Raw genomic sequence first — 15,212 nt, forward strand, 5'->3', positions numbered from 1 at the left:
TAGCATGAAGGTACAAAATTTAAAAAAAAAATCTGGTTAGTGTTTGCTTTTTCATAAACCTAGAAGCGTCCTGTGCCTTTACTGCAGAAGACACCACAGACAACTGCACTCGATTGCGTGCATACAATGTGGTCATATCGCTTACCAAGTATCATTTTTCGTTTGTACAAGTCAACGACAAAACAGACAGCCAGACATATTAATGAGACTGTAATATTAATAAAAAAAAAAGCATGGTTCTACGCTTTCACAGCTTCCGTGGCCTTGGTTTTCGTGTCCAGCTCGGGAGTGATGTGTTGGCTCCTTCGTTTGACCGATGATTCAATTTTGTCCAAGAGGTGCTGACAATCCATCTTTTCGGTGGACATGAGAAACGACTTGACGGACTGACAGTATTTGGGCAGCATTCTTGATTCGAGCTCTGTTTGGGTTAGCCATTCGAAATCGCTGGCCCTGTCGAGCTTCTTTAGGGAGTCCGCCGAAAGCGATCCACCCTGAAGTTGAGCCTTGAAGAAGAACACCTGGTGCAAAGGAGGTTATGGACGCTTAGGAACGGTAAGGCGTGACACAATCGAAAACAAACCACTGTTTTTGGCAAGGACAGCACAGGTCTTGGTATCCCGTATGTGTAGGCATTAGGCTTTCCGGTTTTGACCGAAAAACACACAGACAAACATCTGTCAGAGCCAAAATACAAACTCGGTTGAAACCAAAAAAAAAAGTAAATATTTGTTGGTGTTAAAAATACAAAATTGGTTCAAACGAAAAATGCACCGATTTCTCGAAATATTTTCTTTAGTTAGGACTGCTTTTGTCAAAATCGTCCCCTCTTAGACTTGAACACTTAGCTTTTTTTTCTTTTTTTTTTTTTATTATTATTTTACCGATAATCGACTTTCCGAGTTTGACCGAAACAGGCCACCAAAATACACCAATAATTGAAAAAAACAATAAAAAAGATATAAAAAAAATATCTGCCAGCTTTTCTTATACATAAACACCAGAAAATCTTTGGCCTATACTTATCTGCCAAATAGGAACATTTCCACTTACATTGATTCAAGCAAGCAAACCTCAAAAACACACGTCATTAAATTCCCTTCAGATGAGCAAAGTTCTGGAGCACAACTATGCACAATACTTCGGTTAGTTGCCTACTTGATTATGACAGCCCCCTTTAAAAAACGCATACTTCAATTTGAGCCAACAGGACTTCTGTGCTGAAAGGATGGGCGCAATTCTGTTAGTTGTGGGAATTCCCTTTGTTCCATTTCTAAAATGTCATAAATTTGTAGGTTCTCGAAACCAGAGTTGCATATGGGACAGCACTGACCGCCTACCCGGTTCATGCAAGTTCACCAAAGCTGCATACCTTCATAAGTGAAGACATTTTAGGCAATATTAGCTAAGCAAAATGGGTTCCCAGTAATAATCACCCACTATACAGCAAGCCAGGGGAGAGAAAAAGATAACGGATACAATGATCTTGTCACAGTTTCGAGGTAGGCTAGGCTTCAAATAATCACTCATTACATAAAACACGGCTAACAAATGGACGAGAGAAAATAAGCAAACGAGAGAGTGGAGAGAGCATTCAGGATTCCTCGAGTGTTATTACAGAAGACCCAGTAAAAAAACTACTTTAGACGGTCGGATTTTTTTTTCTCAAAAGATGTTTCCCAATGGTCAGGCTTTCTTTCCAAAAGAGTGGTATAAGGGAAAGGCCAATGCACTTTTTTTTCTTAATTATCTGGTGAGAACACATACAGTGCTTGCAACCTGTTCAGGTTTAAAAGCATTAAATGGAAATAGTGAAGGCAAAAAGTTGCAACCTCTCTTCCATTCAGTTACATTTTGGCACGTCTGCTTCCACAGCGGTTCCAGATTCCAAACCGGAGGTACTTTACAAAGCTTATTCAACGGGTTAAAAGCTCTCATACTCGGAATTCAATTTGGAGGAGCAATAAAAGTCTGAATCGGAAGAGCCGACCCTCCGATTGCCACTACCGCGAGAGCAGCCGACAAGCGAAGCAACCACATCGCTCGCACTATCAAGTGTGAGGAGCGTCTAACTTCAAAACTATAATTAGCCGCAGAAAAGCGAAACACGAAACACCGTGCTAACATAACGTTTGTAGTTCACCAAAGACAAGACAAATATCAACACCTCCCACGATGCACACGGTTTAGTGTTTAGGCAGGCACTTTCAAATGTGTAGCCGCTGCCGCACGTGTACAGCGACCGCCAAAGGGTTAAAAGCCTCCCGGACTACCAAGTTGTGGAGGCGGAAGAAACTAGGAATCTTTTTAGAAGAAGCAGAAACGTTATTCCCTAGCCAGACTGCTCATTCGAGAAGTCCTTGCACGGCACGCCACACCTTGCCTGCTTTCTCTGTCGGACGATTTGCCACCAACGGAAGGCCAAGCCCTCACCTTTGCCCCCACGATCCCGTCTTTCCGGAACTCCGCTGGATAGCGGTACTTGTAGCACCCGGCCGGAGCATTGCCGAGAAACCGCACCTCCAGGCCACTGCCGCAGACTTCCGCCAAAGCTCGCTCCGCCGTCTGCAAAAGAAGCAGACCTTGCACCACCTGCCGCTACTATGCTGCCCAGAACGCCTCTTCGACTGGTGTGTTTAGTGTCCTATTTAACCCATGCCTCGACAGAGAGCAAGGCGGAGACGGAGGCAGAAATCGGGGGACCACTTCTTTGGACGCGGTAAACGCACCCGTCGGAGACCCATATAAGGCAGCGTACCGCCGCAATCTCGTCGGGGGTCGAAGCGGCCGACGGACGGAGGCACACGTCTCACCTGGCGCATGGTCTCCCCCACCGTGTGAACGGTCTGCGGCAAGATCCACCGGTGTCCGTTTCCAAGCCGCTGGTTCACGACGAGCAGCAGGGGATGGTCGAGGAGACGTTCTGTGCTGCGTTTGTCTCCCCTCGTGTCTGCGTCTGGGCCGCCAAAAAAAATGTGGCGTCAATGGTGCAGACTGAAGGGGCTTCGAACACGCTTCTCGTAAGATACCAAGAAATCTTGGCTGTGCGCTCGTTGGGTTCATTACGGTGTGCACGTTGAAAGATGAATGGGGCGCCGACAGCCCCAGAAGTGTACTTGCAGCAGTAGCTGCACATACTGGTAGGTGGACATTCTCAAAGTCTGTATGACCTCCTCCACCCACCCTTTAAAAAAAAGTTTTTTCATGCAAAACGGTTAAGTATAGACCGACACGCTGTTTACAAACAAGCCCGCCTTTGCCCACACCAGGTGTGGGCACTGCGCATGCGCAGAAACCGAATTTGGGAGGAGTGAAGCGTTTGCGCATGCGCTGTGCCGCCGACAGCGCCACCGCAGTTGCATGACGTCAGGGCCGCGTGTCGGTCTATATAGTGTGAAGACCCAACCAATTTATATTTTGGTGGTGGAGCCACGTAACTGCTGACAAAGCTAAACAAAGTCAGGCTGAAGTCAAAGAACCAAAGTAATTTCTGATAATGATTTAAAGTGATCAATTGGTGCGAGCTCTGTGTTGTCATCAAACATGACTGAGGACAAAAGAATAGGGGCAGCTCCGAGCAGGAAAGTTCAATTCTGAGCCGCAGGTATTTTTATTGATAGTTGGGCCTTTGTAGGTCACGTTTTGGGAAAAAGTTTTGACACGCATAAGTGCAGTGTCAGAGATCAAAGATCAAGATATACAACTCCTCGAAGACGACTCCTCAACTCAGCAAACATACTTAGTTCTCGCAACACAAGACATCATTCTAGACGCTGAATGTGCGGTAAAGCGTAACGTTGCTCGAAGAAGAAACGCCGGGTAGTGGTTAGTAAAAGGAACATGTTCACTCCCAATCTCGACACTAACCTCCCATCAAAAGTTAGGTTAGTCAAGAAAGTTGCGAACTACGAGCTAAGCCCACCCGTAAGCCTTGAAGCTGGCAGGAATTCCTTGGCTTTCTTGTTCCACTCCTCGGCGATGTCGTTTGCAGTCTGAATCTTGATGCCGCCGCCCTCATCAGTGCTGGCCTTCCGTTGGGACTCTCTGCACAACAGGAAACCACGTTTTATATTGTGCAAACACAAAGAGCTCTCCGATTTCTCAAACATTCCTTCACAAACATTCTTTCATAAAGACTTGGATCCGGGAGGACGCACATAACATTGCATTTCCTAAGTCGTCAACACTGTGGTTGCCTCTAGAAACTTTCTGAGGATGGAAAGCTCATGTAGTTCATAAAGCCAGCAATAGGAGCATTCTGGCGTCAATCAAGTTTATTTTCAGTTACCTCAGCAGTGACCACGTTCCAGAACGAAATATCAAATCATAATTTCATATAGCAAAGTCTCGAAGCTTTGGGGTGTAAAAGCAAGATGGTGGAAAGTTTTTGCAGAGTTCACAGAAATGTTCCGAGCTTTGTCCTAGTTTTGGTTACCCACAGCTCCCGAACACTCGAGGGAGCCGAGATGGTTCTTCCCAACATTAAAATACAACCAGCTCGCTGCAATTCCTACTGATAAACCAGACTTAATTACTGACTAATGAAACGAGCAAAAAAAAAGTCTGGGGTGTCCCACTGAAAGGAAGATCCTCTATCAAACCATGATGACACCACAAGGGATGTCACAACCTTGTGTCACATCAGGCTAGGTGGCACAAGTTGCCGCCCTATTCAAAAAAGTCCAGCCGTATGCATCCATCCATCCATCCATCTACATCATGCTATCTTGGGGCAAGGATGAGAAAAAGTCCAAGAGAGCAGCTTACGCTTTGACCTGAAGTTCGTGGTCGCTCAGGAGGCTTGCCTCGACCTCCATGGTGCGAAGCATCTCCAAGTACCTCCTCTCGAACTCGTTGAAGTCCCGAGTGATGACGGGCTTTCGCTCCAATGCCACTGCACTCACGAGCTGCCATTCCGAGGACGGCCTCACTTGAGTCGTTGCCGGCATGACAACTGAAATTAAATTAAATTCTCTCGCTACCGCCCGTTCAGACAAAGGGAAGGACAGTTACTTTCAGCGTGTGTATGGTGCTCGGAGCACGTCTTCGACTGGCACGTATGCCATCCTATCCTGCCCACACATCAAGAGTAGTCCCCAAGCGGCAACGAATTACGACATGGAAGCGTCATGCATCGGCACTCCATCCGTCTTGAAAAGCGTACAGACGGATAAAGTCCGAAGCGTCGAAGATGGTTGCTTTACTCGATCCTCCGGGATCGTCATCAGCCGTTTGTAGAGAACGACAGCCGGAAAACAGCGAGAAAAACTTTCCACAACGAACGCACCAAAACGATCGCGTCTAGGAAGCAAACGGGGTGACGGGAGGACGGACTGAGCCCGCAAACGTTTTGAATTATCTCCACGAGGGTGCGCCACGGTCGCTTCAACGAACTCTGAAAAAGGTCAATTCAACCATTTTCGTCAGCATCTTTCTTTCCTGCCTTGAAACGCAAGTTGGCGATACGTCCCCATGACCCACGGCACCGCTTTCGCACGCACGATCGTCACACTTCCCCCTTTTGCCCAGCATAGTCGCATACATAAAGAGGTTTGTTCAACGTCGATGACAAATGCGGCGTTTAAAAGAAGAACAGTGAGAGTAGGCAATGGGCCATCCTGAAAACAGCAGTCATTACTCTTAATGAGTAAAGCTATACGCACTCCGGAGTGCGCTTCGGACGGAAATGGCTATACGCACTCCGCTTTTCTCGTACAAAAAGAGTGGACACAACAAGTTTCCTAAGCGGTGCCATGGCATAGGAATTAAGGTGTCTGCTTCATACGCAAGTGGACGCGGGTTCGATCCGCGGTGGGCCTACTTTTTTTTTTTTTCTCAAACATTGTTTTGTCGAGGCATTTGGCGTTATTTACGACATTTCCTTTTTTGCAATGAACAGTTAAAAAAAAAAAAAAAAAAAAGAATCGAATGTTGTCGAGAAACTTCGCAGAACTAAATGGTATCGGACTCCCTTTCCGGAGGTGCGATCGGGGACAGCGGGGCTTGGATTGCCGGCTGGACGCCGGCGTGTACTGGTTACGCTTTGTAATTAGCAGCCGATACTGTCGCCGCGAAGCGGCGTGAACGCAGGCGGGGGGCTGTGTTAACGAGCTCCCCAGTGATTCACGCGCCGTTCGAAAAGGGTGGCCCAAACGGCATGATCTCTCGGAGGAGTGCGTATAGCCATTTCCGCGCGAAGCGCACTCCGGAGTGCGTATAGCTTTACTCAATCTTAATTGCTCGTATGAGTAATGCTATATGCACTACGGAGTGCAGCTCGGCCGGAAATTGCTATATGCACTACGTTTCTCTCGTATAAAATGAACGATCACAATGAGTTTTCCAACCGGTGGCATAGCGTAGGGGTTAGCGTGTCCACGTCGTACGCAAGTGGACGCAGGTTCGAATCGCGGTGATCCTACCTTTTTTTTTTTCATTTTTTTCTGGAACGTTGTTGTGACGAGGCATTTGGCGATATTTATATTTCTTTTTTGCGATGAACACTCATAAAAAAAAAAAAAAAAAAAAAATGCTGGTTAACTTTTTTAATTAGCAGCCGCATACTGTCGCCGCGAAGCGGCGTGAACGCAGGCGGGGGGCTGGGTTAACGAGCTCCCCAGTGATACACGCGCAGTTCGAAAAAGGGTGGCCCGAGCGGCATGAGCTCTCAGCGTAGTGCATATCGCAATTTCCGTCCAAAGTGCACTACGTAGTGCATATAGCATCGCTCAGATGCTCTTACTGTATTCCAGAAGGTCCGAAGAAATGCACGACACGCCTACGTAGTACTCGTTAAAAGCCACAGGTTGGTATTTCCAGTCAACTGCCAAAATTGTCGCAGAACCATGATGAATATTCACTTGTCCAATCCGCTGTTGAATAAATATTCAAGAGAGGAATGTCGGACTACGAGACAACGCGGTTTGGGACAGCAGCATTGGACCGACACGTCGAACAATTACCCACTTCGTTCACGTTATTAAACAAAAACAAACAAACAAAAAAGCGGAACAATATCGTGTTTTGACTAACCTCTCTCGTTTGGTGCAACTGAATTCTGGAGGCAAGCGGCATTCCGAAGAAATCTCCTTGAAACAACCACGGAGCACCGCACGGAGGAGAGCGCCATGTTGACTCAAGGGATTCGGATTAAAAAATGGTATTTGATGTAATCCAAATCAATCCAAAATGGCTTCTTGTCTCTTTCAAAAATTGTCATAAAAATCAAACCTTCCTCGGTCTACCGTATAAAAGGTATGAAATACCTCAATTTAGTTATTGTATAAAATATCAAGTTAAATTATAAAAAATTAATATATGAAGACTAGATAGAAAAGAACAGCGCTAACTACTGTAGCGCTAGCAGCCTCCATCGGTATCCAGCGTCTGATCGGCATCAACATCACGACGAATTTGGAAAAAAATAACAAAATAAGGGCGTTTTTCGTCCATTTTCGCTTTCTTTTCCTGTTGTGGAGGGCCCGGCAATTAGAATTAATAATTAGGAAGAATAAGCCGTATTGGTAAGCTGAGATGTTCATAATACATGTAAAAATGAACCAATTAAGTTATCCCAATATTGGAAAGCCGGAAGCTCCGCACGCAGGACGAAGTCGGTACGAATGAGTCATGACAAGCTTAACCGACATGACGAAGATCATAGTTCTGCTTTTAGCAATCGGTGAGTTCCGTCGTTTATTTACGTCGTATCCTACGTTAATTCCCGAAGCTCCCGAATGAATGAGTTTATGGATAGTTTTTCTTTTTCATTCAGTTACGTGTTTGGCGAGGTCTGAAGCGGAGCCGGGTGAAAACGATCTACTCATTAGAGCCCGACAAGAAAAGGTAAGCATAATAATGACTGAACGCGTAAATTTATGAAGGGTGCACTTTTTTAATTCTACTTTAAATTCTAATTTTAAAAATGATTACATTTTTAATCGCTCACGCGTGTTCTTTATTTCAGGAACAGCTGCATCACTCGGTGAATGCAAAAGGTGCGTAGTTCGGCCAAAATAAATTTTTCTTCTCGGTCATGAAAAGTGATCACCGTTTATAACGACACCAAAAGTAATTCAGCGGGGAAAGAGAGCTTGTTTCAGTTGTAACGTCTCGTATCGTAAGAGAGGTGTTAGAAACTAACACCTGAAATAGAGCGACTAAAAATGCCAGTTGGTTGACAAACTGGTTAATTAAAGTGGGGACAGAAAAACAACCATGGATGCTCGGAATGCTTTCCTATTCTTCGACTCATTGGCCGAAGGGGAGACTAAACAATGCTGCTATGCGACGTTCATTCTGTGCTGATCAACCTCTTTGCAATGCTGTGGCTGAAACAGTTGAAAAACTATGGGGTGCCTTTTGGAGGGCCGTGTCCAGCAACCGTACAGCATACACAAGCCACGGTTGCTAATGGACAATTGCTACTCTCTCGTTCTCCAACCAGAGTTGCCAGAGCAGCCTGTCAGTGCAGTTGTGGCAGAGGAAGCGAGCCAATCACCGGGACCTGCACCGCACTCCAGTCGCCAACACGATCACCCCAACCTTCACCAGGACAGCAGCAGTCCGCTCCTGCAAGTCAACTTCTGGTTGACGCTACTTATCTCCGCCCTGGCGGCCGCGTTGCTGTCCTGAAAAGCCCCTCTCCACATCGTCGAGTTTTTAGAGTAAATTAAATCCTGGTTTGACCTTCAGTTACGTTGTGTTGTTTCACGTGTAAGTGCTCTGTGGGTCGCCCGGAAAGTTTTGCCTCGCATTTGTCGTTGTCTCTTTCGTGGCCTGTAGTCGCTGACAGGATAGGAGAAAACTTCTTCGAATGACCAGCCTCCAGCATGCACTCGTCGACTTCCTTCATGCTTTTGAGTGCGCTTGCATGCTCCTAGCTAACAAGACGCCCGAGTGTTATCAAAAGTAGCAAGCTTGCGCTCGAGGCAGAACAATTGAAGGCCCCTCCGCCTTTCTTAGCCTTGCGATTCGAAGTAGAGTTAACCATAGCTCGGGGTATGTGGGGCGTAAGCTCGTGCTGCACGATCCGGAGATCGTCCCCGTGTTTGAACCCTGCCCTCGCCCACTTTAATTTGGATGAGAAAAGTACCAGAATGTGGTTCTGTAACCACTTCCCTGCGACACATTTTGTAGACCCCGTTGGCAGTCCTGCTGCACTGGGCAAGTTGCTCCTCTACGACGTCGAACCAGTGTCACAATATCTTAACAACCGACTAAATCTTTTGCTGTACACACCTCAAAATGTCCAATTCGCTTCTTGTTCCCGTTTTGCCCTTCCATAATTCAGCGTGCAGAACCATGCGATGCTTAAAGCACCAAGTGTTTTCTAAATTGCATTTTCTGTTGTCCGATAATGGCACCATAGATCTGGCACAACGGAGACCCTCTTGCATTTAACCTTAGAGTGCAATCTCTGCAACTGGGAACAGCACACTTGTGATAGGAAAGGGGAACCAAACCCTCATACTTAATTTTTACAAACTAAAAGCGGCACAAGCTAGACAAAGGACCAGAAAAGACCCACACGAACTGAGCACCGTTTTGATACCTTTTAAAGGGGCATACCCAACTCAACGAAGTTTCTTCCATTCCTCAAACATCATATTGTCAAGGAAACTAGCTGCAATTACACTCGTTTTTACCTCCAGGAAAAAGGAAGTTTTGCGCACTGTTAACACACTGTGTAAAGTAGTTCTTGCAAGGTTTTGTTGTCGGAAGAAGCGATGCTCTTCGCATTTTAAGCGTGTATGGCTTGATAAGACGACATATCTAAAGTTAAATGCACCTACACTACATAAACGGGGAAATTAGTAATGCTTCACAAAGAGCCAGACTTTTTTTTACTATGGTTCTTGGCGGTAACGAGTATAGCTGGCATAAGTAAGGGGTCAGTGCACGAAAAACTAATGAAGCAGTTCATTTTCTTGTCCCAGCAGATGCTACAGGATGCAGTAATTTGGTAGCCTTCAGCAGCTTGAGGAGTAAAGTAGGATGCGCTTCCAATCTTCCACACACCTCTCCACATCACGTTCAGCTTGTAGACTGTCGCCGACAAAGTGCAAACGGCAGGGCATGTCTTACAAATACTCGGCCTTCAGCATGCGCGCCTTGCCTTCTGCCATGCTCTGGCTATGCACATGATACGCCGAAGCATTGTCAAAGGTAGGAAGTTCTCGCTGAAGGCGGGGCAACTGAAGCTCCTCCCTGCCGTTTTTTTACCTTGTCAGCGACTATTGTATCGCACAGGAGGGCACACACAATATTTTTGTACTAATTGGAAGAAAACCGACGATGTTTGTGACTACACTTGGCACACTTTGACCTTTGTAGCCCTTGCGCCACAAAACGCCAGCAGGGTGTCTAGCAAAGTATAATTTTTAAATTCCCTGACTTTTCCGGGTTCTCTCTGCCAATTTCAGGTAGAATTCCCTGATCACTGTAAAGCAAGTGAAATGTATGAGACCATGGGCGTACCAACCGGGGGGGCAAGGGGGGCACTTGCCCCCCCAGTTCTCAGAGTGGGGGGGCAAGGCAAGGCCCCCCTTGAAACGGCCGCCACTGGGCAGAGCAGACACAGGCCGGCGGCGCCCAAGGAATACCAAGGGCACTGCCCTCCGACCCGCGCGGGCATATTTTTAACGCGCAGGCGATACAAACCCTAGCAACGGTGCTCACGCACGCCGGATTGGCTGGTTCGTAAAGCCTTGCTCCACGAACAAGGCTACACGGTAACCTTACGGAATCCATCCGCGAGACATGGGCCGGACGGGCCGTCCAGACCAGGACGTAGGCCCTTACACAAAATAAAGTTTTGCTTGCTTGCTTGGAGATAGGGGCTGCCGCCGTCAACATAGGCAGCGGATGCAATGCGAGTTTCCGAAGAGGTAGCGTAACTTAGTGGTGAGATGTCTGCCTCATACGTGTCAGACCCGGGTTCTATTTATGGTGTGGGCCGGCTTACTTCTTTTTATTTTTTTTCTCGAACATTTTGTTTTGTCGAGGCATTTGGCGATATTTACATTTCTTTTTTACCATTAACACTAAAAAAACGAATGTTGTTGACGAAACATCGCTAAACTAAATCGTATCGACTCTATTTACGGAAGTGCATGGGGGGCAGCGGGGCTTGGGTTGGCGACCGGACGCCGCAAAGCGGCGTGTACGGGGGGTGGGGGGGCTAGGTGGGTTAATAGATTTGTAATTAGCAGCCGCACACCGTCACCGCGAAGCGGCGTGAACGCAGGCACGGGGGTGGGTTAACGCGCTTCGAGTGATACACGAGCAGCCCATCCGGCGTGAGCGTCGTTGTTAGGGGTTCTATCGCCTGCACCGTAAAAGGAGCAGTGTGTGCACCTCCTGTAGTGGGCAAGAATTCCTACATTGGAGAGAAGCGGGGACAAGCCCTTTCTTCAAATGCGTCAAGTCTCCTTGAGCTTCGGAATACAAAGAAACGCCACTATTCGGAGCTAATCCCACAGTTACTCGACCTCTCTTGCGTCGTGTCTGTTCGCTCCCCGCGCCTCGTAGCAGTGTTGTTGCAGTGGGGGGGCTCATTAAAATTTTGGGGTTTTTTGGACTATCTAAATCACTTTCTTCCTTCCCATCCCCCCTTTTCTACTCCGCATGCTTCCCCCTCTGCAAATATCAGCTGACCTTCCGACCTCTGTTCTCTGTTGATAGGCAAAACAACCACTAAAATTAGAAAGTAATTTGTAATTTGAGTGGAAGTCACTCGGAAAAGTAGTTAAAGTAAACTACTGATTACTAGAATAGAAATGTAATTAAAAGTTACTAAACTACCCAGAAAAGTAGTTAAACTACAGTAACTTGAGTAAAGTAGTTGAACTACGTACAAGTCTGGCCTGGCAAGCGCTCTGCGTAAGTGTTTTCACTGATCTGCCTAGCCCCGCACACCATCACATGGGCCAAGAAAGGTGTAGTTTTACTGCAGAGGAGAAATCAGCAGGGTCCAAGATGGTGACAATGGAGGATGGGGGACTGTTCCAGTGGCTGATGGCTTGAGAAAGGAATGACCAATCGAAAGTGTTCGTAGAGCCAGAAGTGTGTTTGATGGTGCAGACGTTGTTGAGGCGAGAAGATGTTCGGTCGAGGGGTAATAACAAAGTGGTTTTGAGGTCGGGAATGTAGTAGTAGATTTTGTGAATAAGGCACAGCTGAGAGACTTTCCTGCGAAGCTGCAAAGAGGACATGGTTAGTTCAGTTTTTAGCGCCGAGACACTGAAAGAAAAGTCATAAGTGGATGAAATGAAGCGAGCAGCTCTGTTCTGAACTGCCTCTACAGCGTATTGATGAGGTACAGTCGATGGGTATTCCAGATGGTTGCAGCATATTCTATTTTTGGTCTGACGTACATGTTAAAGGTTAGCTTAGGGACAGGGTGGAGCGATTTTTTAAGTTACGTCTGCTTAGTCCAAGAGTTCCAGATGAATCGGCGGTAATGACTTCAATGTGGTTATTCCAGGGAAGGTCAGATGTTAGTCTTACACCAAGGTATTTATACACAGTAGCGGTCTCAATCAGATCGGAGTCCAAGAAGTAATTAAATGACAGTGGTTTTTTTCTTGGTGAAGTGGATTAGTTTGCGTTTATACTTGTTTGGCGACATAATCCACTCTTTGCACCAATTGTTCATTTTATCTAGATCTTCCTGAAGCTGGTTATTATTTTGCACACAAGTTACTTTGTTATGGATGACGCAGTCGTCGGCGAAAAAGCGTTTTTTTGAAGAAATCCCAATGGGAATGTCATTAATAAATATTAAAAAGAGTAAGCTAGGGCCCAAGTACGAACCCCAGGGGAACACCAGGAGATACATTTATTAAGGAAGATTCATGATCATCATGGACGTGACCTGTACACGGGAAAAAAGAAAGTCACGAATCCATGCAAACGGTTATTGGTCGAGGCAAAAAGATGATAGCTTAGAAAGAAGGCGTTGATGGAGGACACGACCGAACGCTTTGGAAAAAAAAAAAAAAAAAACTGCGTCAGTTTGGACATGACATTCAAGGTTAGTGTGCAAGTCATGGATGAAGTCGCAGAGTTGCGTTTCGCAGGAAAGTACCTTTTGAAAACCGTGCTGCTGTTTAAAGAAAAGAAATGGGATGATAGGTGCCTCATGATATTGGAGTAGAGGATATGCTCAAGTAGTTTGCACGAAATTGAAGTCATTGAATTAGGGCGATAATTAGATGCGGAAGAGCGGCTGCCCTGTTTAAAGACTGGGAATTACCCTTCCCACCTTTTGGTCAGATGGAAGGCAGCTTTGAGATGAGGACTGAATGAAGATGAGTTTCAAATACTCACTAGAAATAACACGGGTGTTTCTTTTAAATTTTAGGGTTGATGTTATCGGTTCCAGCGGACGAAGTAAGTTTTAGTTTATCAATCAATGTTTTAATACCAGCGGAGTTAACGTTAATAGGATGCATGCGCTCGTAAAGCTCTTCAGGGAGAGTGGGGACGAAGTTCAAGCACTCGTTAGTAAACACTGATGAAAAGTATTCGTTAAACACAGAACTATCATGCTCGACGTTGCACATCCGACATTCCTAACTCTCCCCATCTTCCTAAACGTTCGTGTGTGTCCTAACACCAGAAACCGGAATTTTAAAGGTTAAAAACGGCACGTTGCGAATATGGAACGCGCACTTTCATGCAAAGCTGACGTCAAGTGACTCAAATCGAAAAACATGCATATTTACAGTATTGTTATCTCTTCTGGTGAAGGCTAAACAATCGTTGCATCCGTTTTCGCGCACGAAACGGTGACTCCCAGAGAAAGTAAGAACGCAGTGATTGTCTTTATTTTAACAATGTAAACACACTTGCAGGCGTGCGCTGATGAAGCCTCAAAATCAAAACTCTCGTAGTGTGATTCGTGACTGCTCCGGCTACTACCCAACCTCGTTGTCACGCCACTTTCTGCAAGCAAACACTAAAATTGCCAGTAAACACACAAAAGCGACATCGATACAATTATCTTGTAGAATATCACCTTATTTAATCATAACTGTTTCAATAGGCACTACAAGTTGTATTTATTTTAAGAAGAAGAAGCAAAATTTTTTTTGTGAGAAAAAACAAAATATTAATGTTAAGTCTGGTAACGTTGTAATTTTGCCGAATCATTGCCACATCTTTAGAAAACTTCGACAAAAGTTGCGCCAAATTTTCGATTAAGGGGGGGGGGGGGGGGAAGAGGGTCGGGTTTGCCCCCCCACTCAAAAACAAGTTGGTACGCCACTGTATGAGACCATTAAAACACAAGGCATTGAGCACTGTGAGCATCATTTTGCACGGGCCTAACCTAGCTTGCATATTTGGGTTTGTCCAGTCCGGTTTAAACAAGCACTTTCTTGCCGCCGACATAGTCAGTGAAGAGGTCACTTCCAGAAAGACGGTGAAAAAACGACGCTCAACCACACACGCCAATAACTGAATGGCAGCACGGCGCATGGCCACCAGATGCACACTTTCGGATAATTTCGGCTTGATGCTTGGATTGGATTGGGGTCTGCGGCTTTCCCATTTGTTACTAAATCTAAAAAGGTCTAACTGGATCAAGCGTGGTGTCGTCCCCTCAATCCAATCCAATTCAAGGCTTCGACTAGATTTGTCGGCTGTTCCCTTTGCATCGAGTAGCACACTCTATATCGGGTGAGCAGAGCCCGCGCTCCGCTCTAAGCAGAATCTATTGCCTATCTTTCTTCCCCCAAGTCCTCAGGTCTTTGCTCAGGGCACTCGATGGCGTTTCCGGCTCATTTTCTTCGACGGGACTCACTTTTGGACAATACGGTATCCCTGACAATTCCCTGATTTTTCCCGGTAATCAAAATTTCCCTGACAAATCCTGGTTTTCCGGGTCGCTAGACACCCTGGAAAGTCAATCAATCAATCAGTCAATGTTTCCGATAAATGCTGGCTCGAAACATGGAACCAACATGGTTTCGTTTAGGGAGTGCACAACGTTTTGCTCGAATCGAAAGAATCCGTCTGTTCGACACAAACTTTCCTCTATAAGTTTTCGGGCAACCTTCCGCAAAAATGCTAGGTCTTTCCCATATGGTACGAAGCCACCCCTTTTCCACCGCGATATCGTGAGCCCAAACGGTCATTGCAAAAAAAGTTATCCGTCGCATTGCACGGGCAAAGTGTGAAAGAAGAAACGACGCCGCCGCATGCGG

General features: G+C 46.1%; 2 protein-coding genes across 2 annotated transcripts; one reads left to right on the forward strand and one right to left on the reverse strand.

The window, feature by feature from the left end:
• Positions 1 to 193: 193 nt before the first annotated feature.
• On the reverse strand, positions 194 to 7,161 carry LOC115324688 (39S ribosomal protein L46, mitochondrial). The gene is made up of 6 exons (XM_042286725.1): positions 7,033 to 7,161; positions 4,768 to 4,954; positions 3,923 to 4,044; positions 2,814 to 2,956; positions 2,434 to 2,565; positions 194 to 521 (listed from the first exon to the last, which is right to left on the reverse strand). The coding sequence occupies exons 1-6, from the start codon at positions 7,127 to 7,129 to the stop codon at positions 240 to 242; spliced, it is 963 nt and encodes a 320-aa protein (XP_042142659.1). The 5' UTR covers positions 7,130 to 7,161; the 3' UTR covers positions 194 to 239.
• A 235-nt stretch (positions 7,162 to 7,396) lies between these two features.
• Positions 7,397 to 8,693, forward strand: LOC115310372. Its single transcript, XM_029968725.3, has 4 exons — positions 7,397 to 7,681; positions 7,775 to 7,845; positions 7,967 to 7,997; positions 8,447 to 8,693. The coding sequence occupies exons 1-4, from the start codon at positions 7,630 to 7,632 to the stop codon at positions 8,632 to 8,634; spliced, it is 342 nt and encodes a 113-aa protein (XP_029824585.3). The 5' UTR covers positions 7,397 to 7,629; the 3' UTR covers positions 8,635 to 8,693.
• The last annotated feature ends 6,519 nt before the right edge of the window (positions 8,694 to 15,212 follow it).

This window comes from Ixodes scapularis, unplaced genomic scaffold (genome assembly GCF_016920785.2).
Source record: "Ixodes scapularis isolate PalLabHiFi unplaced genomic scaffold, ASM1692078v2 PGA_scaffold8__174_contigs__length_109621045, whole genome shotgun sequence".
NCBI classification, from domain to species: domain Eukaryota; kingdom Metazoa; phylum Arthropoda; class Arachnida; order Ixodida; family Ixodidae; genus Ixodes; species Ixodes scapularis.

What these genes read in the sequence shown, in the direction of transcription:
- LOC115324688 (XM_042286725.1), bottom strand. Translation starts at nt 7,129, where the DNA reads ATGGCGCTCTCCTCCGTGCGGTGCTCCGTGGTTGTTTCAAGGAGATTT. An exon ending in GCCAGCTTCAAGGCTTACGG is followed by an intron (nt 2,957 to 3,922) that starts GTGGGCTTAGCT and finishes TTGGCGGCCCAG; the next exon opens with ACGCAGACACGAGGGGAGAC. An exon ending in TGGGGGAGACCATGCGCCAG is followed by an intron (nt 2,566 to 2,813) that starts GTGAGACGTGTG and finishes CTTCTTTTGCAG; the next exon opens with ACGGCGGAGCGAGCTTTGGC.
- LOC115310372 (XM_029968725.3), top strand. Translation starts at nt 7,630, where the DNA reads ATGACAAGCTTAACCGACATGACGAAGATCATAGTTCTGCTTTTAGCA. An exon ending in AGTTCTGCTTTTAGCAATCG is followed by an intron (nt 7,682 to 7,774) that starts GTGAGTTCCGTC and finishes TTTTTCATTCAG; the next exon opens with TTACGTGTTTGGCGAGGTCT. An exon ending in TCACTCGGTGAATGCAAAAG is followed by an intron (nt 7,998 to 8,446) that starts GTGCGTAGTTCG and finishes TTCTCCAACCAG; the next exon opens with AGTTGCCAGAGCAGCCTGTC.